Source organism: Bombina bombina, chromosome 2 (assembly GCF_027579735.1).
Source record: "Bombina bombina isolate aBomBom1 chromosome 2, aBomBom1.pri, whole genome shotgun sequence".
Taxonomy (NCBI): Eukaryota; Metazoa; Chordata; class Amphibia; order Anura; family Bombinatoridae; genus Bombina; species Bombina bombina.
The window spans coordinates 419,363,661-419,388,868 of record NC_069500.1 but is presented as its reverse complement, the minus strand read 5'-3'; the positions used below and the strand labels follow the sequence as shown (position 1 = coordinate 419,388,868).

Below are 25,208 nucleotides of genomic sequence, written 5' to 3'. Positions count from 1 at the left end.
TTGCACTTGGGGAACACAGCCATTTAACGTCTATTGATTACGTTTGTCTTCATGTGCTGTGAAAAATTAGAATCAGATTTAAATTAAACCCTGCTCTAATCTAAGCAATCATTCTGTAGCAAGTTGTAGGGTCAGGTATGATTTTAAAGATTGTGATCCTTTTCCTTCCTAAGATAGGGAGAGTCCACGGCTTCATTCCTTACTGTTTGGAAATACAACACCTGGCCACCAGGAGGAGGCAGACACCCCAGCCAAAGGCTTAACTATCCCTCCCACTTCCTCATTACCCCAGTTATTCTTTGCCTTTCGTCACGTTAGGAGGTGGCAGAGAAGTGTCAGAAGATTCGTAGAGTCCTGAAAATGGGTATCTGCCCTTCGAGATAGGACTGGAGTTGTAAGTAGTTATGTCAACCTCTCAGTGAGAGTATTGATGAAAGTTAGAGTCTGGAGATGCAGGGAAAGTTTTTCTGCGAAACCATCCAGACTACTGCTAACAGCTCCTAAGAATTCAGTGTTGACGAGTTTCACTGCCTTCTTTCTCTCACTCAAGTCCATGTCAGGAGCGCTGCTATAAGACTGTCACTCGACAACCAAGTGCTTGATAGTGGACAGTGACACAGCACAAACAGGAACATCCATCTTGCTGGTCAATTTCCGGGGTTTCCGGTGGGAGGAGCTGTGCAGTGTGAACACGCTGTGTCGGCGCTGAGAGCCGAAGTTTGATCAGCTCCATATTACTCTCTTCTGGCGTCTTATCTCCCGTTGTTGGTGCGGACAGCATCCTAGGGAGCCGGGCAAGCGCTACTCAAGCCCAGACGGGAAACCCACAAAAGTCTCAATATCGGCTTCTTTGTCAAAGCCGCAACTTCGCTACTCTGTCAAGAACTGGCAACCTGAGTACTGCGCTCAGTGATTTGTACCTGCTTTTTGTCCATCGTGGTGTGTACAACATGTATTTACTATAATAAGACAATTTATTTTACTCAAGCCACACACCAGTATTCTTGTAAAGGATGATAGCTGGCAGCGAAAACAGATTACCTGTACGGGATAAACCCTGAGGACCAGTTGTGCCCGCTGTGGGGTAGCAATACCCCCTAGGACACCAAAGACACCTACAGAACGCTAACTTCCCTGGGAGCATTGAAAGTAACCTTAGCAAAGGTATCAGTGTCTAGTGTTCCGGGACATAACAGTTGAAGATTCTCGGCCAATCAGTAAGCGGCCCATTGTGCGAGCCTTCCCACCCAATAGGAAACGAAGGTGTGCCAGGAAGTAGACGACATCCATCATTCCCATACGGAGCTCACACAGGCTTGTTAAATCACCCAGAAACTGTGTTGCTTGAAGAGGGGAGCAGATTGCTGATTGGAAACCATAAGGAGAGCCCCAGAGTACTCCCTGAGGACTGAGCGAACAGTCTGGGCGATATATACGTGAGTGACAAACGCCTGTTACAATCTATTTGCTAGAATCTTTGTTTGTGTTCATACTCTGCTATTGTGGTGGGTGGAGGCCTAGTAATACATCGTTACAGTGATATGAGGATTTCCCTGTGTCTAAATACTGCTAAGACTGTTTACTAGAACTACTTAAAAAGGGGAAGAAAGGAGTAATTGCATTATCTTCATTCCTGGAAACAATACACTGGACGCTATTGAGAAGGCCAGAGTGTACAACCTGAGCTTAAAAATTCTTTATGGACGCTACCTTGCAAAAAAAAAAAAAAAAAAAAGAGTAATTTATTTATCTGTAACCGTTGTGATCTCCTATTAACCCTCTTCTTTTCTCTTCTGTTATTTGTCCATAATTATAATACTGGTACCATAATATAATAGTATTTGTACTTAAAGTGCATGGTATAAGTACTTTACAGTGTTTTGAAGAAATAAGGGCAAGGAATTGGGAGCTCTTAGTTTATTACTGGATCCAGGCAATCTTTATTTTTGTAGAGCTCTCTTTTATTTTTTTGATTGTAAATCTAGGTGTTACAAGGCTTAGATTATGTTAACTTAATAGTTAACCCATTCAAGTGGTCTATACATATGCAATGTTAATGGCTTTTGAGTCATTTGTTTAAGAAGATCTTAATAATTTAATATCTCTTTGACACTTCTCATATTTTTTATCTAACTACGCAGAATTTGTTTGATAACTGGTTACCACGATAAAGAAAGGGAAAAGCTTTCCTTATTTAGGATAACTTTATTGTAAATCCTGTAGATCACCTTTAAGAAACTATAATATTTATAGTACTGATTAATTGTACGCTAAATAGTCTGTGTTTTCTCTTACAAAATATATCTGGGGAAACTTCCCTTTACTATATGTTCCCTTTCTCTGGATATCTATCTAATTGATATTAGGCTTTGGAAAAGCTTTTTCTGTCCTAGAGATCACAGGCCCTATTCACTTCTGTTTGATTCCTTTTTTTTTTTTTTCTTTTTTTTTTCTCTTAATTAATAAGGGTGGAGTGTTACAGAGAACACTCAAATAAAATACACACGAGACACATAGCGAAAGGCTAGTGCTAAAGCACATACACAATAAAGAAGATAGGGAGACGAGGGTCTGTTATTATATACACACATTTATTTTGGGGTTTTTTAACACGTATCTGGGTTGTATTTTCGCACGTTCACTTCGCAGGCTACTGCCTGGCATTGTTTGCGGACTAGGGGAGGTTTTCTTTTCTTCACTCACATTTTGGATGGAAAAATTTATCACGCAGGGGAAATCCAATTCTCCCATAATGCCTGTGAAAACGAAAGACAAAAAAAGTAAAATAATTTATATTTGACCCTAGCAAGATATAATCCAGATGTTGTTCTCCTTCAGGAGACACACCTTAATGAGCATGAAGCGGCTAAATTGAAGATAAAATGGGTAGGGGAAGTAGTTTCTACGACTGGTCCATCTAGAAAATGTGGGTTCGCTATTCTCTTCCATAAAGAACTGGAATATAAGATAGAGAAGGTAGAAATAGACCCAGCTGCAAGATATATACTTATCCATGTTTTTATAAAAAACATTAAATTTATATTTTGTAATATATATGCCCCAAATCAGTTTTCTAGAGAATTTTGGGAGAAAATAAAAATTAAATTATTTCCTTTTATCACAGAAAATTTAATTTTAGGGGGTGATTTCAATGCCACTTTGTGTCCTGTGCTAGACAGATTGTCTAATAAAAATAGATCAGTATATGCAAAAAATGCAAAATACTTATCACAATTTTGTGCCAGGTTAAAATTAGTAGATGTTTGGCGTCTAAAAAATCCAGATAAACAATCATTCTCCTGTGAGTCCAAAGCACATGGCACTTTCGATGACTCGATTGTATGGGAATATCTCTTTAGAGCGATGGATCAATTTGGCTTAAAAGGGGAATTTGTCAAGTTTATTGTCAGGTTATCTCATAATCCAATCTCCTTTTTGCTTATTAATGGTTCCTTATCTCCTAAAATAACACTACAGAGAGGCACCAGGCAAGGGTGTCCTTTATCTCCTCTACTTTTCAATATAGCGCTGGAACTGCTTGCGATTCGATTTAGAGATGTATTGGTGGGAGTCCCATTCGGTGCACACCGTCTTAAAACGCTGCTTTATGCAGATGACGTGCTGGTTTTTCTTACCAATATCCAGCAGTCTATCCCCATGATCATACACGTGTTAGAAGTTTTCAGTTCCTTCTCAGGCTATAAGATTAACTTAGAAAAGAGCGAATTAATGTGTATAAATAACCCTCAGTTAGCAGGCATTGATATCCCATTTAAAATGGTTGATGTTATTAAATATTTAGGCTTAATTTTACATAAAAATCCTAAATTTTGGTATAAGGCTAATTTCGAGCCTCTGTTTCAAAAAATTGGATCTGATTTACATCTATGGGCCGCCTTTCCATTGTCTATCACAGCTAGAGTAAATCTGATAAAATCAATAATTTTTCGGCGTTTATTATACCCTCTCCAGAATCTGCCTCTATTTATATTAAATAAGGATTTAAAGCTTTTTAATGCCCTAATCTCCAAATTTATTTGGAATAATAAAAGGCCTCGCATTGCACTGGCCAGACTAATGCAAAATTACGGATCGGCGGGTTTGGCGCTTCCCAATCTCAAATTATATAACCTGGTTGCGATGGTTTAAACGGCAATAGATTGGTTAGCTGGTACTAATCTAGTCTCATCAGTAGAAATAGAAAACCATCTGATTACCCCATTTGCGTTAAAGGCTATACTACATATCGCTGTCCAGAAACTACCTCAGAATGTTAGCTGTCTCATCACTATTAGAAATATAGTATTGGCCTGGCAGAAGTTTTGTGCAATACTAGATATAGATTATTCGTTCTCTGAATGGCTTCCTATTATAAATAATCCAATTTTTTTGCCAGGTCTCTATCAAAAAGCTTTTAAAGTCTGGTCCGATAAAGGTCTATATTATGTAAAACAGTTATTTGATGAGAATGATCAATTTTTAGAAGCGGATACTATTTTTAATAAATATGATTTAGCTAGATCCAATTTATTTGCCTACTTTCAAATTCGTCATTTTGTCCTATCACAAAGTTGGTCTCTTCCTTCTCTTTCTGACTGGACGGATATTAAGCTTCTCATACAAAAATTTGTGGGAGGAAACTCTTCTATATCCTTGATGTATGATATCATGTTGAACAAACAGAGTCTACTATTCAAGGACAATATTTGTAAATCTTGGGTCCCGCTAATTCCCTTGATAAATCATGATAAGATTACTCAGAGTTTTGACTCTCTACATAAGTGCAAAGTCCCAATTTCTTGGAATGAATCTCACATGAAGCTGGTTAATAATTTTTACCTTTCCCCGTGGAAAATTTCTAGAATTTTTCCGTCCTTGGTCAATTTATGTCCTCGTTGTTCACATGATAGAGCTGATGTACTCCATATGTTTTGGACATGCCCTATGGTTAGACAACTGTGGCTGAAGATTATCTTCTGGTTTAATAAATTATATAAAATATCATGTGCTTTATCTGCGGAGGATATTATTTTTCTATCCCCCCCACAGGAGGCTCTTAATGTGAATACTATAAATAGCCTAAATACCATTATTCTTACGGTTAGATATTGTATACTCAAAAATTGGAAAGCTAGGCGGATACCGGGATTAGCTATGGTCTTTAGATCACTACAAGATCAAATTGTTTTCGAATCGTTTCATCTTCATGAAGCATCTGAGAAAAGGATCAAGAAGTTTTTTTGGAAATGGACGCCAGTTATTTTATCTTATCCACATTCCTTGCAAAAGAGGATTTTGTCGCCTTTTCTTTCCTCACAGACCTTCGCGGAATTAACGCTACTGGATATTTTTCCACATATTTGGATTAATGATACCATGAGAGAATCCTAGTTGGTGGCGCTTTGGGGGGGCGGGATGGGGGCGAGGCGGTGGCAGAGATAGGGATTGGGAGAGAAATACCCCGGTACATTGACCCTTCCTTTTTCCCTTTTTTTTTTTTTTTTTTCTTTTGTCTTGTTCTGTTTTGTTTTGTTGCTTTGTTTTATTTTGTTTTTATATCTGTTGCTGTGTTTTGAGAAGGAAAATCTAGGAAAGTATATTAATGAAAAAAGATTACGGTTCATGATTTTAGATACACAGGGTAGAAACATAAAACCGCATTATGTCATGTTAGTTACTTGATGAGAAATGTCTAGGACTTAAGTTCAGAATGATCAGCTAATAATAGCCAGTTTGCTGCTCATTTTTGTAATAATCTTTGTGTCTTTTTTTCGTTACTTCACTTGTACATTGATAAAGAGAGGTTTAAAATTTTCCATCTCTATGCATCAGAAAATAGAAAATAGGAGGTTTATTTATAATTGTCATTGTTATAACTGTGATGTAACAGATTTGTTTATTTTTTGACAACTTGATTGTTATAATCTTTTTCTTTTTTCTGTTGACTTTTATATTTAACCTCAATAAAAAAAAAAAAGACTCACTCTTGAGAGGCTGTGTTCTGTTCCACAGCATGGATCCTGGAGGTAGGATTGTTTAAATTTTTACACATAAAACACTATAACAGGGTCACAGTGTGGCTCCTTTATACCTTGATAGGATCCACGTTTAATATCCTCTGAAGGGGGTTTATTGAACAGTTGCGGTTAATTAATCAGTGTATTAATTATTTACATGCTGCTTTGTGTGATTTTTTTTTTCTGGGGAGAGCGTTTCCTCTGTTAACTGTCTGGGTCTAGGAGGTGGTGAGTGCCCCAGCCATTGGGAGTATAAAGGTGCAGTTTTCTATAATAAAAAACATTTTTATTTGTGTCCTTCTGTGGGTATGACCTGAGCTATGGAGGACTCTGACATGTTAAAAGGTTCTCCTTCTGTACTAAATCAAACCTGTTTATATTGTGAGGAGGTCATGGTTTTTCCGCCCAGTCAATTATGTTCCACATGCCTTAACACCATTATAAAGTCTAAGAAGGGAGACGAGCCTGCTTCCCGTGAGATTACTACCCTTGCTACATTATCCACTCCACATGCAGTTCCCCGTAGCACATCTAATTCTCCATCCGGAGGGGCCTTCTTCCTGCGGACTTTGCCGTGCAGTTACAAACGGCCCTCAGTGCATTACCTCGCTCTAACAAACGCAAGAGAAAGGTTAAACATAGCTCTCCTGACCTGGAGTCATCTAAATATTTATCGGATTTACCTGTTATGTCCCAGTTATCTGATGATGAGTTAACCTCTGTAGCTTCTGAGGGTGAACTTTCTGGGTCGGAGTCCTTAGCGTCTAAGCCTCCTGCTGCGGAGGAACCGTCCTTTTAGATTTAAAATTGAGCACTTGAGTTTTTTATTAAAGGAGGTTCTGTCTACATTAGAGGTTCCAGAGGCTGGGCTGCCTGAAGAACCTATGATACCTAAATTAGACAGTTTACGAAGACAGGAAAGTTCCTTTGACTTTTCCTGAGCCTGTTAACATGGCGAACATTATTAAGAACGAATGGGAAAGAATTGGTTCTTCCTTTTCCTCCTTTTCTACTTTTAAAAAGTTGTTCCCAGTCCCGGACTCTCAACTGAATTTTTGGGGCTCCATTCCTAAGGTGGATAGTGCTCTCTATGCTTGTTAAACGTACTACTATACCTCCTTGAGGATAGTTCTTTTTTCAGATAGCCGATGGATAAAAAAATAGAAACCTTTCTGAGAAGGATGTTTCAACATACTGGATTTTTGTTTCAACCGGTGGCGGCAGTTGCCACGGTTGCTGGAGCGGCTACATACTGGTGCAACTCTTTGTTGGAACTCATTGAGGTGGAGTCTCCCCTCGAGGATATTCAAAACCGAATTAAAGCTCTGAGAATTGCTAATTCTTTTATCTGTGATGCGAACATGCACATTATTCGCCTAAATGCAAAGGCCTCTGGCTTTGTGGTCCTAGCCGCCGGGCGCTCTGGTTGATGTCTTGGTCTGCGGATATGACTTCTAAGTCCAGACTCCTTTCTCTTCCCTTCAAGGGAAAGATTTTTTTTGGTCTAGGCCTGGACTCCATCATTTCTACGGTTACCGGAGGCAAGGGTGCCTTCCTACCGCAAGATAAGAAGAACAAGTCTAAGGGACGACAATATTCTCATTTTCGTTCTGATAAATCCCAACGACAACAATCCTCTTTCAAGCTTGAGCAACCAAAGAGTACTTGAAAGCCGGCTCAGTCCTAGAATAAATCCAAGCAGAATAAGAAGCCCGCCGAAAACAAATCTACATGAAGGGACGGCCCTCGATCCGGGATCGGATTGTGTAGGGGACAGACTGTCTCTTTTTTTCAGACTCCTGGAGGTGGTATCTCAGGGATACAAGATAGGCTTCAAATCTCATCCGCCAAGAGGCAGATTCCTTCTCTCAAATCTGTCTACCAGACCAGAAAAGAGGGATGCCTTTCTAGGGTGCGTTCGGGATCTATCCTCCTTAGGAGTTGGTGTCCCGGTGCCTATAGAACAAAGAGGTTTGGGGTTTTATTCAAACCTTTTCATGGTCCCAAAGAAGGAGGGAACTTTTCGCCCAATTCTGGACCTAAAGTGCTTTAACAAATTTCTCAGTGTCCCTTCCTTCAAGATGGAGACGATAATGTCCATCCTTCCTTTAATTCAGGAAGGCCAGTTTATGACCACTATAGATCTGAAGGACGCTTACCTTCATGTTCCAATCCAAAGGGAACACTTTCAGTTACTGAGGTTTGCATTCCTGGACCCGCACTTCCAGTTCATTGCCCTTCCGTTTGGCCTAGCTACTGCTCCAAGAATCTTTACGAAGGTTCTGGGGGCTCTCCTAGCCGTTGCCAGAACTTAGGATATTGCAGTAGCCCCATACTTGGACGATATTCTGGTGCAAGCACCATCCTTTCGGCTTGCAGAAGAATTCTCGGAGTCTCTTCTCAGTCTTCTTCGATCACATGGATGGAAGATAAACTTGGAAAAGTACCCCAAGTATCAGGGTGGAATTCCTGGGTACTATAGTAGACTCCATATCCATGAGGATATTTCTAACAGACCAGAGACGTTGCAAGCTAACTTTTGGCATGTGTTGCCCTCTGGACCTCCTTGAGTCCTTCTGTGGCTCAGTGTATGGAGGTGATTGGTCTCATGGTGTCCTTTATGGACAGAATTCCTTTTGCCTGGTTCCATCTCAGACCTTTACAACTGCGCATGCTGAGGCAATGGAACGGCGATCATTCAGATCTGTCTCAACAGATTGTATTAGACAGGCGGTCGAGAGAATCGCTCTCTTGGTGGCTCTGTCCAGATCATCTGTCCCGAGGGACATGCTTCTTAAGACCATTTTTGGACATTCTGACTACAGACCCAAGCCTATCTGGAATGGGGAGCTGTTTGGGGTGCCAGGAAGGCACAGCTGTTGTGGACTCAGGAGGAGTCTTCCCTCCCGATCAATATTTTGGAACCTACGGGCAATCTTCAAGGCCTTGAAGGCTTGGCCACTTCTGGGTTTGTCGAAGTTTATCTGATTTCAATCAGACAATATAACCTCGGTGGCTTACATCAACCATCAGTGGGGGAGGAAAAGTTCCTTTGAGATGAAGGAAATATCTCAGATTCTGGAGGGGGCGGAGGCCCACAGCTGTTCGCTGTCGGCGGTCCACATTCCGGGTGTGGACAACTAGGAGGTGGATTTTCTCAGCAGGCAATCCTTCCATCCAGGCGAATGGTCTCTCCATCTGTGGTGTTTGCAGAGATATGCAACAAGTGGGGGACGCCGGAGATAGATCTCATGGCGTCCCGTCTCAATACCAAGCTACCCAGGTACGGGTCGAGGTCGAGGGATCCCCAAGCAGATCTAATAGATGCACTAGCAGTGCCCTGGAGGTTCAAACTCGTATATCTTTTTTTCTCCATTACCACTTCTTCCTCGAGTGGTGGCCCGCATCAAGCAGGAGTGGGTATCAGTAGTCCTGATTGCTCCATCGTGGCCGCGAAGGACGTGGTTTGCGGATCTAGTGGGGATGTCCTCATCTCCTCCGTGGAAGTTACCTTGTCGCAGAGACCTGCTGATACAAGGTCCATTTGTTCATCAGAATATAGATTCTCTGAGGCTGAGCGCATGGAGATTGAACGCTTAGTCTTAGACAACAGAGGTTTCTCTGAGAGTGTCATTGATACTCTTATTCAAGCTCGCAAAAAAGTTACTCTGCATATCTACCACAAGGTGTGGAGTACCTACTTATTCTGGTGTGAGGAGCATGGTTTTTCCTGGCACAGAGTTAAGGTTGCCAGGATCTTATCTTTTCTCCAGGATGGGCTGGAGAAGGGCCTTTCTACTAGTTCCCTGAGGGGACAGCTTTTGGCCCTGTCTGTTTTATTGCACAAGAGACTGGCTGAGCTTCCAGACGTGCAGTCCTTTGTTAAGGCTCTGATTAGGATCAGACCTGTGTTTAGATCTGGGACTCCTCCTTGGAGCCTAACTTTTGTTCTTTGGATTTTGCAACAGGTTCCGTTTGAGCCTCTGCATTCCATTGACATTAAATTGATATCTTGGAAGGTTAGCTTTTTATTGGCTATTGCCTCTGCGCGCAGAGTTTCTGAGATCTCTGCTTTGCAATGTGAGCCCCCTTATCTAATTTTTCATGCAGATAAGGCAGTTTTACGTACTAAATTAGGTTTTCTTCCTAAGGTTGTGTCAGATCGCAGCATCAATCAGGAGATTGTGGTTCCTTCCTTGTGTCCTAATTCTTCATCAAAGGAACGCTTACTTTACAATTTGGATGTGATTCACGCCTTGAAGTTCTAACTTCAGGCTACTAAGGAGTTTAGACAATCTTCCTGTTTGTTGTCTATTCGGGGAAGTGTAAGGGGCAGAAGGCTACTTCATCTTCCCTAGCTTTTTGGTTAAGGAGTGTCATCTGCTTACAAGACAGCAGGACATCGTCCTCCTGAGAGGATAACGGCTCATTCCACTAGAGCAGTGGCTTCCTCTTGGGCCTTTAAGAACGAGTCCTCTATGGATCAGATTTGTAAGGCGGCTACCGGGTCCTCCTTACATATTTTTTCAAAATTTTACAAGTTTGATGTTTTTGCTTTGGCTGAAGCAGCTCTCAGGAGAAAAGTTTTGCAGGCTGTGGTGCCCTCAGAATAGGGTCCGCCTCTTCCTTTTTGTTCTCTCCCGTTATTTATTCAGTGTCCTCTGGAGCTTGGGAATAGTTTTCCCAATAGTAAGGAATGAAGCTGTGGACTATCCCTATCTTAGGAAGGAAAACATAATTTATGCTTACCAGATAAATTCCTTTCCTTCCGGATAGGGAGAGTCCACGGCCCCCGCGGGGTTTTTCTTGGGCAGTCCCCTATTATTTATTTTATTCTTTTGGCACCATTTATACCCTAATGTTTCTCCTAGTTTTCCTTGTTCCCTGACTGGGGTAATGAGGAAGTGTGAGGGATATTTAAGCCATTGGCTAGGGTGTCTTTGCCTCCTCCTGGTGGCCAGGTGTTGTATTTCCCAACAGTAAGGAATGAAGCTGTGGACTCTCCCTATCCGGAAGGAAAGGAATTTATCTGGTAAGCATAAATTATGTTTTTTTTAGTGAACGCATTAATTATGGTTAAATATCAACTGTAGTGAATGTATAAACAGTAGTTATTTACCACCTTACTAACTGTAATCATATGTGAAATCACTGGTTTATCCATCATCATATATGCTTTTGTGTTGTCACGTATGTGTATAACGTTACCACTTCCCTCCCCACAGGCTCGATATAACTTTATCCGCAGCATGGCAGCCTACAGCCTCCTGCTCTTTCTGCTTCAGATTAAAGACCGGCACAACGGCAATATTATGCTGGATAAATTGGGTCACATTATCCACATTGGTTAGTTGCTTTAACTCCCAATTTTTTTTCCAGCATCTTTTTTTTTTTTTTTAAATTACAACCTTTCTTCACTTCTGTTTTTCCTGCATTTCTCTGTGACCAATAACATTTTACTTCCATCCTCTTTTTTCAGCTTTTCTTTATTATTGTTGTTATGCTTTTTTTCATACTTCCAAACTTATTTTTGGTCCTCAAGTGCCTCTTCTGTTCTGCCTATAGATTTTGGATTCATGTTTGAGAGCTCCCCTGGAGGTAACCTTGGCTGGGAGCCAGATATTAAACTTACTGATGAGATGGTGATGATTATGGGAGGAAAAATGGAGGCCACTCCCTTTAAATGGTTCATGGAGATGTGTGTGCGAGGGTACTTGGCCGTCAGGTAAGGAACAACCCAACACCACTCCATCATCCGTATTTGATCTTCAAGAGCAATGTATCCAGCTTTATTCTTATATCTCTAGTGTATTAACAAGTCATTCATATAAGCATCCCTCTGATAAGCTATTTAAAAATAAAATAATGGTGAGGACCATGTGCCCACTATTTCAACAGGTTCTCCAGTTTTAAAGATATTAACTTTAAGACTTTTCTGCTGGTGGCTTTGAACACGGCTAAACATGTTTTAGGCTGGGAAATCTTCTTTGAGTTACATCTGATGTGTCGTCAGGATAAAGCAGTTTTTAGAAATCCCTCTTAATTTCTGTTGAAGGTTTTTTTTGTGTGTAATATATTAGGAAAAACTGTCTCCTTGGCCTGGACTCATTCCACATGGATGGTACTAGCTTCCTGAACCTATTATCATTAGGGCTAGTGATACGTGAATGCAAATTCATCATAATACAGTGGTGGAACCAACTGAGCAATAATGTCATTAGTATCAATATAAGGTGGCGCAAATTAATGCAGTTCTGTCTTTAGTGGTATAAGTAGAAATATTAACTCACTATGAGTGTGATTATTCTCCCTTTGTGGGTGTTAAATAGAGATGTTCTCCCTGTATAAGAATAAGAAATGTAGACTAGAGTTCCATAAATCTAATACATTTTTATTTAAAATGTATTTTTTAAAATTATATATACCAATTTTACAGTCTGCTCACATAATAATCTGTGTAATATACAGTAAAAAATTCCTAAAACAACGGTGTTGCTGATATAACTAAAAAACAATTAAATATAAAATGCAATTGCACAAATATTCAGGCATATGCGTAAGAATAAAAACTATATTCCTATCGATTAGTATGTTACTATTGTTCTTCTTAACAAAAGGACTGACAGTATAAAAATATATGAATATATATCACAAATGTCCGTTCTTATAACAGATGAGCTGAACAATTATTGAAGATGTTTGTAGGTATATCAGCTTCCTTAAGGGTTTGTATTAAGGGTCTTGAGAAAGGCGCAACGCCGAAACGCGTAGAAACCTGATCATTTGAACTTTGAGAGAGTGAGAAGTGAGCCAAACAACCAAGCTCCAGAGGAGTACTTTGTCGGCTGTGATAGCAGTGAGAAGACCGGTGAAAGAAATACAGAGTCTGGATTAATACAACTCACAAAGACAGAAGCAAGTTGTGGATCTGAGCTCACGGAGTCACCACCAAGGTCCGTTACTGGGGAAGCGGCAATTTAAGGAGACACAACCATCAGTACAGCTGGTAAACGGAGGCTAAGTGACATAGCACTCCACCGGCACTTTTTGTACTACAGAAGGAGATCGTCAACAGTGCACTGTTCTAAAGAAGGAATCCCTACATCCAGCGAAAAACCGTATGTAACTTACCACCTAAGTACAATAATAGAGACGCTGAATTTAAGAAACAACAATATAGTGAAGTGTGAGCAGCAAGTCAAAGAACTGCTAGTCTAAGTGCCGCACTAGAAATAATATCTGCCTCATATGTTTTCTTATACGATCTGAATGATGAAAAATATTAACCCCTGTCTGCCTTAATACAAACCCTTAATACAAACCCTTAAGGAAGCTGATATACCTACGAACATCTTCAATAATTGTTCAGCTCATCTGTTATAAGACCGGACATTTGTGATATATATTCATATATTTTTATACTGTCAGTCCTTTTGTTAAGAAGAACAATAGTAACATACTAATCGATAGGAATATAGTTTTTATTCTTACGCATATGCCTGAATATTTGTGCAATTGCATTTTATATTAAATTGTTTTTTAGTTATATCAGCAACACCGTTGTTTTAGGAATTTTTTTACTGTATATTACACAGATTATTATGTGAGCAGACTGTATAATTGGTATACATAATTTTAAATAAAAATGTATTATATTTATGGAACTCTAGTCTACATTTCTTATTCTTATACAGGTAGAATATCTCTATTTAACACCCACAAAGGTAGATTAATCACACTCATAGTGAGTTAATATTTCTACTTATACCACTAAAGACAGAACTGCATTAATTTGCGCCACCTTATATTGATACTAATTGCATTTAAAACCGTTGGGATAAGTTTTTTTAAAGGTGAGCATAGTTCTGCCCAACCAGATAGATAATCACCTTCTCTAACAATTTGAGCAATAATGTCCCCATGGGGGCTAGATTTTTTGGTTATTGACCAGATGTGGGCAGAATTTGGTTAATGGCGAGAGATTTATACAGCACAGCACTCTGTTTATTTGTGCAGTACCATGGCCTGCTTGCTTTTCATGGCTGTAAAAACCATTATAACCTAACTTCTATGACATTTATGTTTAAAAAGTTAATTTGTGTATCTACTTTTCATTGTAAACAAAAGCATCATTGCACCAATCTATTCTATTACAGCTTCACTGTAGGGACCCCATTGTGTTTTTTTTATGTGTTTTATATTTGTAACTTTCTCCCTCCCATTAATAGGTGTCATATCCTATTTAATGTCAAAATATATATATATATACCGTATATATCACTTTGCAAGTCTTGTCTTCCTCAATTCATATGTAACACAAACATCTCTCACAGTTTAAATTACTCTTGTCACTCATTCTGTTTTTGTGTCACAGGCCTTATATGGATGCTGTAGTGTCACTGGTCACTCTCATGTTGGACACAGGACTACCCTGCTTCCGTGGACAAACCATCAAACTTTTAAAGTTAGTTTAACTCTATCTCAGTATTATGTGGTGGGGATATCCCTTTTATATTCTGATCTTATATCCCCTTTTGTCTTATACTCTGAATAGGAACCGGTTCAGTCCCAACATGACTGAAAGAGAAGCAGCAAATTTTATCTTGAAGATTATTCAAAATTGTTTCCTAAGTAACAGGTATTGAGGTTTCCCCTTCTTGTTTTGCTATACCCTTGATATTGTTCTTCCTCCACCACCGCCATCATTAGCCTATGTTGGCTGTAGCATTTCCTCTTTATAACTTCTGAAGGTGTTTCTTAACTGCTTATTTTTTGCTTTCCAGGAGCAGAACATATGACATGATCCAGTACTATCAGAATGACATCCCATATTGATCTCCCTATCTTACCATGAGCACCTCTGCTGTTATAGTGATCTGTTTCCTATTGTGTCTCAAGGATCCCCAATACAAGGATAAGATCCATTATTTAAGGATATCTGGAAGTGATTGTTAAGTGAGAAGTGGGGCCAACAAGAGTAGTTAGAGGGCAGATGGCACCGTGCTAATCCCCTCCTAGTTTTGGCATGGACTCGTTTAGCTGTATTCACACAAATCATAATTGACTGTCAATAAGCTGAACCAAACCGAAAGACTGTAATGCAAATAGAGATGCAATTTATTTTTTTTGCGTACGTGTTGGAATTAGAATTTAAATAATTTACTTGGAGAATTTTTTTTTAAATTATTTATGGCCTGAAACAGAGATTATTCTTTTTTTGTGACACTGTAAGTTTACACTGCACTTTATGCTGTAAGTATATAAATGCTCTTATATTTATATTAGTTTGCAGCTTGACAATTACTTCTATATAAGCTTCCTTTCTTTCTACCAACATCTGAGGACTAAAGCAAGAAACAGAAGTGTCATAGGTTGTCCTTCTGGAGTCACTGAACTGAACATTGCACTGTAGCCCCTGATTTTAAGAAGGATATATGAAGAAAGCTACTTTCCTTTTGTGTGTGTAAAAACTGTATGCAAAATCCGTCTAACATATGACTTGTAATTAAAGAATGAACAAAGTTCTAACTTGTTTTGTTATGAAGAAAATCTGTTCTGCCTGGTGGTTTTCTCTTTTGAAAACAATATACTGTACTGTAATTTAATATAAGTTGTACAAAAAAAAAGTCAAGGATAGATGAGCTCTAGACTGACTGGCTATGCTGTAAAATGAATGAAATAAATACAATGGTGCCTGTTAATAATACACAGTTGGTAGAATCTAGGACACTAAGTATAGTAAAGGGATGCTACAAATAAAATGAGGAGAAAAATAAATACAATTACTTTTGTTAAGTGTGTTCAGTCCACGGGTCATCCATTACTTATGGGATATATTCTCCTTCCCAACAGGAAGTTGCAAGAGGATCACCCAAGCAGAGCTGCTATATAGCTCCTCCCCTCACATGTCATATCCAGTCATTCTCTTGCAAGTCTCAACAAAGAAGGAGGTCGCAAGAGGAGATAGGAGTTTTTTACCTAATTATTCTTCAATCAAAAGTTTATTATTTTAAAATGGCACCGGAGTGTGCTGTTTTTTCTCTCAGGCAGTATTTAGAAGAAGAATCTGCCTGCGTTTTCTATGATCTTAGCAGACGTAACTAAGATCCACTGGCTGTTCTCGCACATTCTGAGGAGTGGGGTAACTTCAGAAAAGGGAATAGCATGCGGGGTCCCCCGCAAATGAGGTATGTGCAGTAATATTTTCTAGGAATGGAATTGACTAAGAAAACACTGCTGTTACCCATATGATGTAAGTACAGCCTTTAATGCAGTAGTAGCGACTGGTATCAGGCTGATAAATGTATGCGCAGTTGAGTTATTTTCTAGGGACTAGAATTTGACTGAGAAAATACTGTTAATACTGAAATAAATGTATGAGCCTTAACTGCAGTAGAAGCGACTGGTAGCAGGCTTAGTGATAACTTTGCATAACACTGGAAAGTTGTTTTTAAAACGTTTACTGGCATGTTATTCGTTTTGTGAGGTACTTTGGTGATAAATCTTTTTGGGCATGATTTTTTTCCATATGGCTAACGTATATTTCTGCATAAAAACCGTTGTAACAGATCTCCCACTGTTGTAATATGAGTGGGAGGGGCCTTTTTTAGCGCCTTGTTGCGCAGTTAAAATTCTAGCACAGTCTTCCTGCTTCTTCCTCCTTGATCCAGGACGTCTCCAGAGAGCTCAGGGGTCTTCAAATTCATTTTTGAGGGAGGTAATCAGTCACAGCAGACCTGTGAAAGTGTGTTTGACTGTGATAAAAACGTTAAATCTTAAATTGATTATCCGTTTTTGGGTATTGAGGGGTTAATCATCCGTTTGCTAGTGGGTGCAATCCTCTGCTAAATTCATACATTTACTGTTAAAATTGTTGGCTATAACTGAATTAGTTCATTGTTATTTCAACTGTGACAGTTTTTTTTTTTTTTGTGTTTTTAAAAGCGCTGCAGCGTTTTTTCTATTGCTTGTAAATTTATTGAAAGATTTTTTCCAAGCTTGCTAGCCTTCATTGCTAGTCTGTTTAAACATGTCTGATACAGATGAATCTACTTGTTCATTATGTTTAAAAGCCAATGTGGAGCCCAATAGAAATATGTGTACCAATTGTATTGATGTTACTTTAAATAAACGTCAGTCTTTACCGGTAAAGAAATTATCACCAGACAACTAGGGGGAAGTTATGCCGCCTAACTCTCCTCACGTGTCAGTACCTTCGCCTCCCGCTCAGGAGGTGCGTGAGATTGTGGCGCCAAGTACATCAAGGCCCTTACAAATCACTTTGCATGATATGGCTAATGTTATGAAAGAAGTATTATCTAATTTGCCTGAGTTAAGAGGCAAGCGCGATAGCTCTGGGTTAAGGACAGAGCGCGCCGATGACACGAGAGCCATGTCCGATACTGCGTCACAATTTGCAGAACATGAGGACGGAGAGCTTCATTCTGTGGGTGACGGATCTGATCCGGGGAGACCGGATTCAGAAATTTCAAATTTTAAATTTAAGCTTGAGAACCTCCGTGTATTGCTAGGGGAGGTGTTAGCGGCTCTGAATGATTGCGACACGGTTGCAATCCCAGAGAAATTATGTAGGCTGGATAAATACTATGCGGTACCGGTGTGTACTGACGTTTTTCCTATACCTAAAAGGCTTACAGAGATTATTAGCAAGGAGTGGGATAGACCCGGTGTGCCCTTTTCCCCTCCTCCGATATTTAGAAAAATGTTCCCAATAGACATCACCACACGAGACTTATGGCAGACGGTCCCTAAGGTGGAGGGAGCAGTTTCTACTTTAGCCAAGCGTACCATTATCCCGGTGGAGGATAGTTGTGCTTTCTCAGATCCAATGGATAAAAAATTAGAAGGTTACCTTAAGAAAATGTTTGTTCAACAAGGTTTTATATTACAGCCCCTTGCATGCATTGCACCCGTCACTGCTGCAGCGGCATTCTGGTTTGAGTCTCTGGAAGAGGCTATTCGCACAGCACCATTGGATGAGATTATGAACAAGCTTAAAGCCCTTAAGCTAGCTAATGCATTTGTTTTGGATGTCGTTGTGCATTTAACCAAACTAACGGCTAAGAACTCCGGATTCGCCATCCAGGCGCGCAGAGCGCTATGGCTTAAATCCTGGTCAGCAGATGTAACTTCTAAATCTAAATTGCTTAATATTCCTTTCAAAGGGCAAACCTTATTCGGGCCCGGCTTGAAAGAAATTATTGCTGACATTACTGGAGGTAAGGGTCACACCCTTCCTCAGGACAGGGCCAAATCAAAGGCCAAACAGTCTAATTTTCGTGCCTTTCGTAATTTCAAGGCAGGAGCAGCATCAACTTCCTCCGCTCCAAAACAGGAAGGGACTGCTACTCGTTACAGAGAGGGTTGGAAAGGCAACCAGTCCTGGAACAAGGGCAAGCAGGCCAGAAAACCTACTTCTGCCCCTAAGACAGCATGAAGAAAGGGCCCCCTATCCGGAAACGGATCTAGTGGGGGGCAGACTTTCTCTCTTCGCCCAGGCCTGGGCAAGAGATGTCCAGGATCCCTGGGCGTTGGAGATCATATCTCAGGGATACCTTCTGGACTTCAAAACTTCTCCTCCACAAGGGAGATTTCATCTGTCAAGGTTATCAACAAACCTAATAAAGAAAGAGGCATTTCTACGATGTGTACAAGACCTCTTAGTAATGGGAGTGATCCACCCGGTTCCGCGGACGGAACAAGGGCAAGGTTTTTACTCAAATCTGTTTGTGGTTCCCAAAAAAGAGGGAACCTTCAGGCCAATCTTGGACCTGAAGATCTTAAACAAATTCCTAAGGGTTCCATCGTTCAAAATGGAAACTATTCGAACCATCCTACCCATGATCCAAGAGGGTCAGTATATGACCACAGTGGACTACCTTCACATACCGATTCACAAAGATCATTATCGGTACCTAAGGTTTGCCTTTCTAGACAGGCATTACCAGTTTGTAGCTCTTCCCTTCGGGTTGGCTATGGCCCCGAGAATTTTTACAAAGGTTCTGGGCTCGCTTCTGGCGGTACTAAGACCGCAAGGCATAGCGGTGACTCCGTACCTAGACGACATTCTGATACAAGCGTCAAGTTTTCAGAATGCAAAGTCTCATACAGAGATAGTTCTAGCATTTCTGAGGTCGCATGGGTGGAAAGTGAACATGGAAAAGAGTTCTCTGTTACCACTCACAAGGGTTCCCTTTCTAGGGACTCTTATAGATTCTGTAGAGATGAAGATTTACCTGACGGAGTCCAGGTTATCAAAAATCCTAAATGCTTGCCGTGTCCTTCATTCCATTCCAAGCCCCTCAGTAGCTCAGTGCATGGAAGTAATCGGCTTAATGGTCGCGGCAATGGACATAGTGCCATTTGCGAGTCTGCATCTCAGACCGCTGCAACTATGCATGCTAAGTCAGTGGAATGGGGATTACTCAGATCTGTCCCCTTTACTAAATCTGAACCAGGAGGCCAGAGATTCTCTTCTCTGGTGGTTGTCGCGGGTTCATCTGTCCAAAGGAATGACTTTTCGCAGACCAGATTGGACGATTGTAACAACAGATGCCAGCCTACTAGGCTGGGGTGCAGTCTGGAACTCCCTGAAGGCTCAGGGATCGTGGACTCAGGAGGAGAAACTCCTCCCAATAAACATTCTGGAATTAAGAGCAATATTCAATGCTCTTCTAGCTTGGCCTCAGTTAGCAACACTGAGGTTCATCAGATTTCAGTCGGACAACATCACGACTGTGGCTTACATCAATCATCAAGGGGGAACCAGGAGTTCCCTAGCGATGTTGGAAGTCTCGAAGATAATTCGCTGGGCAGAGTCTCACTCTTGTCACCTGTCAGCGATCTACATCCCAGGCGTGGAGAACTGGGAGGCGGACTTTCTAAGTCGCCAGACCTTTCATCCCGGGGAGTGGGAACTTCACCCGGAGGTGTTTGCTCAACTGATTCTTCGTTGGGGCGAACCGGAGCTGGATCTCATGGCATCTCGCCAGAACACCAAGCTTCCTTGTTACGGATCCAGGTCCAGGGACCCGGGAGCGGTGCTGGTAGATGCACTAGCAGCCCCTTGGGTTTTCAACATGGCTTATGTGTTTCCACCATTTCCGTTGCTACCTCGACTGATTGCCAGGATCAAACAGGAGAGAGCATTGGTGATTCTGATAGCGCCTGCGTGGCCACGCAGGACCTGGTATGCAGACCTAGTGGACATGTCGTCCTGTCCACCATGGTCTCTGCCTCTGAGGCAGGACCTTCTAATTCAGGGTCCTTTCAACCATCCAAGCCTAATTTCTCTGAGGCTGACTGCATGGAGATTGAACGCTTGATTCTATCAAAGCGTGGTTTTTCGGAGTCGGTTATTGATACATTAATACAGGCTCGGAAACCTGTTACCAGAAAAATTTACCATAAGATATGGAGTAAATATTTATATTGGTGTGAATCCAAGAGTTACTCATGGAGTAAGGTTAGGATTCCTAGGATATTGGCTTTTCTACAAGAAGGTTTAGAAAAGGGTTTATCCGCTAGTTCGTTAAAGGGACAGATTTCTGCTCTGTCTATTCTTTTACACAAACGTCTGGCAGAGAATCCAGACGTCCAGGCTTTTTGTCAGGCTTTGGCTAGGATTAAGCCTGTGTTTAAAACTGTTGCTCCTCCGTGGAGCTTAAACTTGGTTCTTAAAGTTCTTCAGGGTGTTCTGTTTGAACCCCTTCATTCCATTGATATTAAGCTTTTATCTTGGAAAGTTCTGTTTTTGATGGCTATTTCCTCGGCTCGAAGAGTCTCTGAGTTATCTGTGTGTTGGGTTAATAAACTATGCGCTGTGGGGGTAAAAGCTAGGGAGTCTCGAAGAAGTAATCTCACAAACTTCAAAGTGGGGGTAAAATCTGGATTGGATGAGACTCTTAAGCGCTTGTGCTTAATTACCCAATAAGGAAAGATAGTCTTACTATGTAGTTGGATTCAATGAGATCTATTTATTTTTAGAATTATAAATACATACAATAAAATTTAAAACAATAGAAATTGATTCTTAAAACAAATCTAACTGGTTGGCCAACCATACAGTGTGAATAAAATGTTATAATATGTTTTCCAATCCCTGTTACTTAGTGTGTTATACAAACATATCTGTATATTTGAATTTTTGAATTTTGGTTTAATTGCAGATATTTTTTATGGATTTGATATAGTGGACTTGTGAAGAAGTATGGTATCCACAAAGAATATTCGCAATATTAATTCTTAATTACCATATTTACCATATTCGTTTGTTTAAAGCTGAACATACATAATTAAAATAGCGTCAATGGTATCAACAATATAATTAAAATAGCGTCAATGGTATCAACAATAGTAACAAATAATAAAAGTGAAACAAAAATAAAGTGATACAGTAAAAATCGTATAAGTTATGAAAGATAAAGTCTTTCTGCCGTGATCGTTAGAGTAATTGTTAATTGCTTTTTGTTAAAAGCGCTGTTGTTAAGTCCTCCGTGGGGATAGTATGTGCGGGCGTGCTGCAACACGTTTTTATCTAATTGCTATATATATTGCGATTATAAGTCACTGTTAAGTAGTTTTGGTTATCTGTCCTTCACATTAACTTCCTTAGTTGGTGTAGGTATAATAAATCTTACCCGTTGTTTCTTTTGGGATACTTTGTTTCTGGTCTAGTTTCTTTTTGTACCCAATTCAATCTTTACTGTGATGAATGTGGATCGGAAGCCGGGATAGCCGCTGCCGGTGTTGTAGTGGTTTCAGTATGTCGAGTTGGTTTGTCTCTGCGATTACACACACTTGAAGAAGTAGATGCTGGGGTATTGTGGTAGTGTGCTTTAACCGTTAATCCTTTTGTCAGATGGCTGGGCTTTTTGCCTGGTTCAGGTTTTCAAAACCTCTTGAATTGTTGCGAATGTGTTCTGTTTAGATCCGTACTCTATTTGTTTCAGAGTATCCGATCTGCAGGTGTCCACAGGTTTCTTTAGGCCCAATTATTAGGTAAGGTATTTCAGTTGTTCTTGGCGGTCCTTTGAAAGGAGGACTAGGTGCTTTGAAGGTTGTTCTTGAACGCTTCAGAATATCTTTCAAGCGTATTTGTTGGTCCGTGGTTTGATGTAGTCTTGGCGGTCCACTTCGAAAGTGGACTATGAAAATGTTCAGTGTAGCAAGGAGTAGGCAACGCGTTTCAGCTGATTAATACAGCCTTTATCAAGCATCATAGTCTCTGAGTTATCTGCCTTACATTGCGATTCTCCTTATCTGATTTTTCATTCAGACAAGGTAGTTCTGCGTACTAAACCTGGGTTTTTACCTAAGGTTGTTTCTAACAGGAATATCAATCAAGAGATTGTTGTTCCATCATTATGTCCTAATCCTTCTTCAAAGAAGGAACGTCTTTTGCATAATCTGGACGTAGTCCGTGCCCTGAAGTTCTACTTACAGGCAACTAAAGATTTTCGGCAAACTTCTTCTCTGTCGTTTATTCTGGTCAGAGGAGAGGTCAAAAGGCTTCGGCCACCTCTCTCTCTTTTTGGCTTCGTAGCATAATACGTTTAGCCTATGAGACTGCTGGACAGCAGCCCCCTGAAAGAATTACAGCTCATTCCACTAGAGCTGTGGCTTCCACCTGGGCCTTTAAGAATGAGGCCTCTGTTGAACAGATTTGCAAGGCTGCAACTTGGTCTTCACTTCATACCTTTTCAAAATTTTACAAATTTGACACTTTTGCTTCTTCGGAGGCTGTTTTTGGGAGAAAGGTTTTACAGGCAGTGGTTCCTTCTGTTTAATGTTCCTGCCTTGTCCCTCCCATCATCCGTGTACTTTAGCTTTGGTATTGGTATCCCATAAGTAATGGATGACCCGTGGACTGAAAACACTTAACAAGAGAAAACATAATTTATGCTTACCTGATAAATTTATTTCTCTTGTAGTGTGTTCAGTCCACGGCCGGCCCTGTCTTTTTTTGAGGCAGTTTTAAATTTTAATTAAAACTCCAGTCACCACTGCACCCTATAGGTTTTTCCTTTCTCGTCTTGTTTCGGTCGAATGACTGGATATGACATGTGAGGGGAGGAGCTATATAGCAGCTCTGCTTGGGTGATCCTCTTGCAACTTCCTGTTGGGAAGGAGAATATATCCCATAAGTAATGGATGACCCGTGGACTGAACACACTACAAGAGAAATAAATTTATCAGGTAAGCATAAATTATGTTTTCTTTTTAAAGACACAACGACATCACGGATCATCTTCATTACTTATGGGATATTCACCTCCTGGTCAGCAGGAGGAGGCAAAGAGCACAACAGCAGAGCTGTTAAATAGCTCCTCCCTTCCCTCCCACTCCAGTCATTCTCTTTGCCTACGTTAGTGCTAGGAAGAGGTAAAGTTAGGTGTTAGAAATCATTCTTCAGTCAAGAGTTTATTATTTTTAAAGTAGTACAAGATTGTGCTGCTTTGTTCTAGGGTGTAGCCGTAGTCCATATCAGTCTCTTCAGTAGAGCTTTTGGTGGCTTTAGAGCAATAGGAACTGGTGGGACATAATTCTCACTACGCCTCCTATACATTTATGCTGCCCTTCTCCTGATAGCCTAAGCACACTTAACTCAGGCTTTATCATTTTCCACAGGGCTTAATTTGTAAGGAAACCATGCAGTTTTAGAGCCACACTGTGCAGACGCTCTAAAAAAGTTGAGACCAGGGAGTGAGTCCGTTTGGCAGGTAAGCACCTCAGCAAAGTTGCTGAGGTGTAGGGTTGTCTGAATTTTGTTTTGTTTAGCTGCTGGGATACGTTTTTCACTATTACAGTAAAAAAGTTATCTTTTAAAATTTAAAGACACAGTAACGTTTTTCTTCTGTCATCAAATTTTTTTGGTATAGAGTAATTTGATTATATTTTGACCCTTTTTTGAGCACATATTTATCATGTAGTAGAAAAAGGTTTTCCTTGTTAAATTTTAAAGAGACTAACGTTTTATTTAAAAAAAAAAAAAAAGATTTTTATTACATTGTTTTTCTTATTGTTCTTCAGTATGGACATAGGAGCCATGCAAAATGTTACTTGCTCCATGTGTTTGGATGCAAATGTGGAACCACCAATCCCTTTCTGTCCCTCATGTATTGAGAGGGCTTTAAGTTATAGGGAGGGAGAGGACCTCCTAAACCTGCTGAGCTGCCCTGCTGTCAGGCAGAATACAAAGGTAAGTGCTAAATTTGTTTTATTCTGGGAACAGTACTCTCAGAGGAAAGTGGGCATTTTAATTTTATTTCATATCACATAAGGCTCAGACAAAGAGATCCTTGTGTTGAGACATTAATCTCTCTTATTTGGAGGGTACTGGAAGGACAGCCATAAGTACAGGCACTGGGGAGCTCATTTTTCATTTATGGTGGCTATTTTCCGATTGGTTTATTGTAAAGCTTTTAAGCCGATCGGGTTATGTGTTTTAACTGTAAAGCCCACGATGGGCGGGGGTATCGGTTCACATGCTTCCTAAGTTAACTGTGCAACACTCAGCCGTTCTATAGTTGCCATATCCTGCACAGGTGGAAAGCGTCTGCACAGTGTGGCTTTAAAACCGCATGGTTTCCTTACAAATTAAGCAAGCGGTTATAGCGCTATTGGGCTCTTGAACATCCCGATCGTTCCAGCTCTAAAAAAGTTGAGACCAGGGAGTGAGTCCGTTTGGCAGGTAGGCACCTCATCAGAGTTGCTGAGGTGTAGGGTTGTCTGAATTTTGTTTTGTTTAGCTGCTGGGATACATTTTTCACTATTACAGTAGAAAAGTTATCTTTTAAAATTTAAAGACACAGTAACGTTTTTTTTCTGTCATCAAATTTTTTGGTATAGAGTAATTTGATTATATTTTGACCCTTTTTTGAGCACATATTTCTCATGTAGTAGAAAAAGGTTTTCCTTGTTAAATTTTAAAGAGACTAACGTTTTATTTAAAAAAAAGAAAAACAAAAAAAGATTATTACATTGTTTTTCTTATTGTGCTTCAGTATGGACATAGGAGCCATGCAAAATGTTACTTGCTCCATGTGTTCGGATGCAAATGTGGAACCACCAATCCCTTTCTGTCCCTCATGTATTGAGAGGGCTTTAAGTTATAGGGAAAAGATTTTTCATGAGCAAAATTTTTCAAAGGCGGATGCTTATTTGGAGTCT

The 25,208-nt window shown here is 40.2% G+C and overlaps 1 protein-coding gene across 1 annotated transcript in view; it reads left to right on the top strand.

The window, feature by feature from the left end:
• PI4KA (phosphatidylinositol 4-kinase alpha) overlaps positions 1–15,545 on the top strand; it is a 442,522-nt gene extending 426,977 nt beyond the window's left edge. The window contains 5 exon segments of the mRNA XM_053701959.1: positions 11,243–11,363; positions 11,583–11,742; positions 14,392–14,481; positions 14,572–14,655; positions 14,801–15,545. Coding sequence (XP_053557934.1) covers positions 11,243–11,363; positions 11,583–11,742; positions 14,392–14,481; positions 14,572–14,655; positions 14,801–14,852 — 507 coding nt within the window. The 3' untranslated portion in view covers positions 14,853–15,545.
• Positions 15,546–25,208: the final 9,663 nt, after the last annotated feature.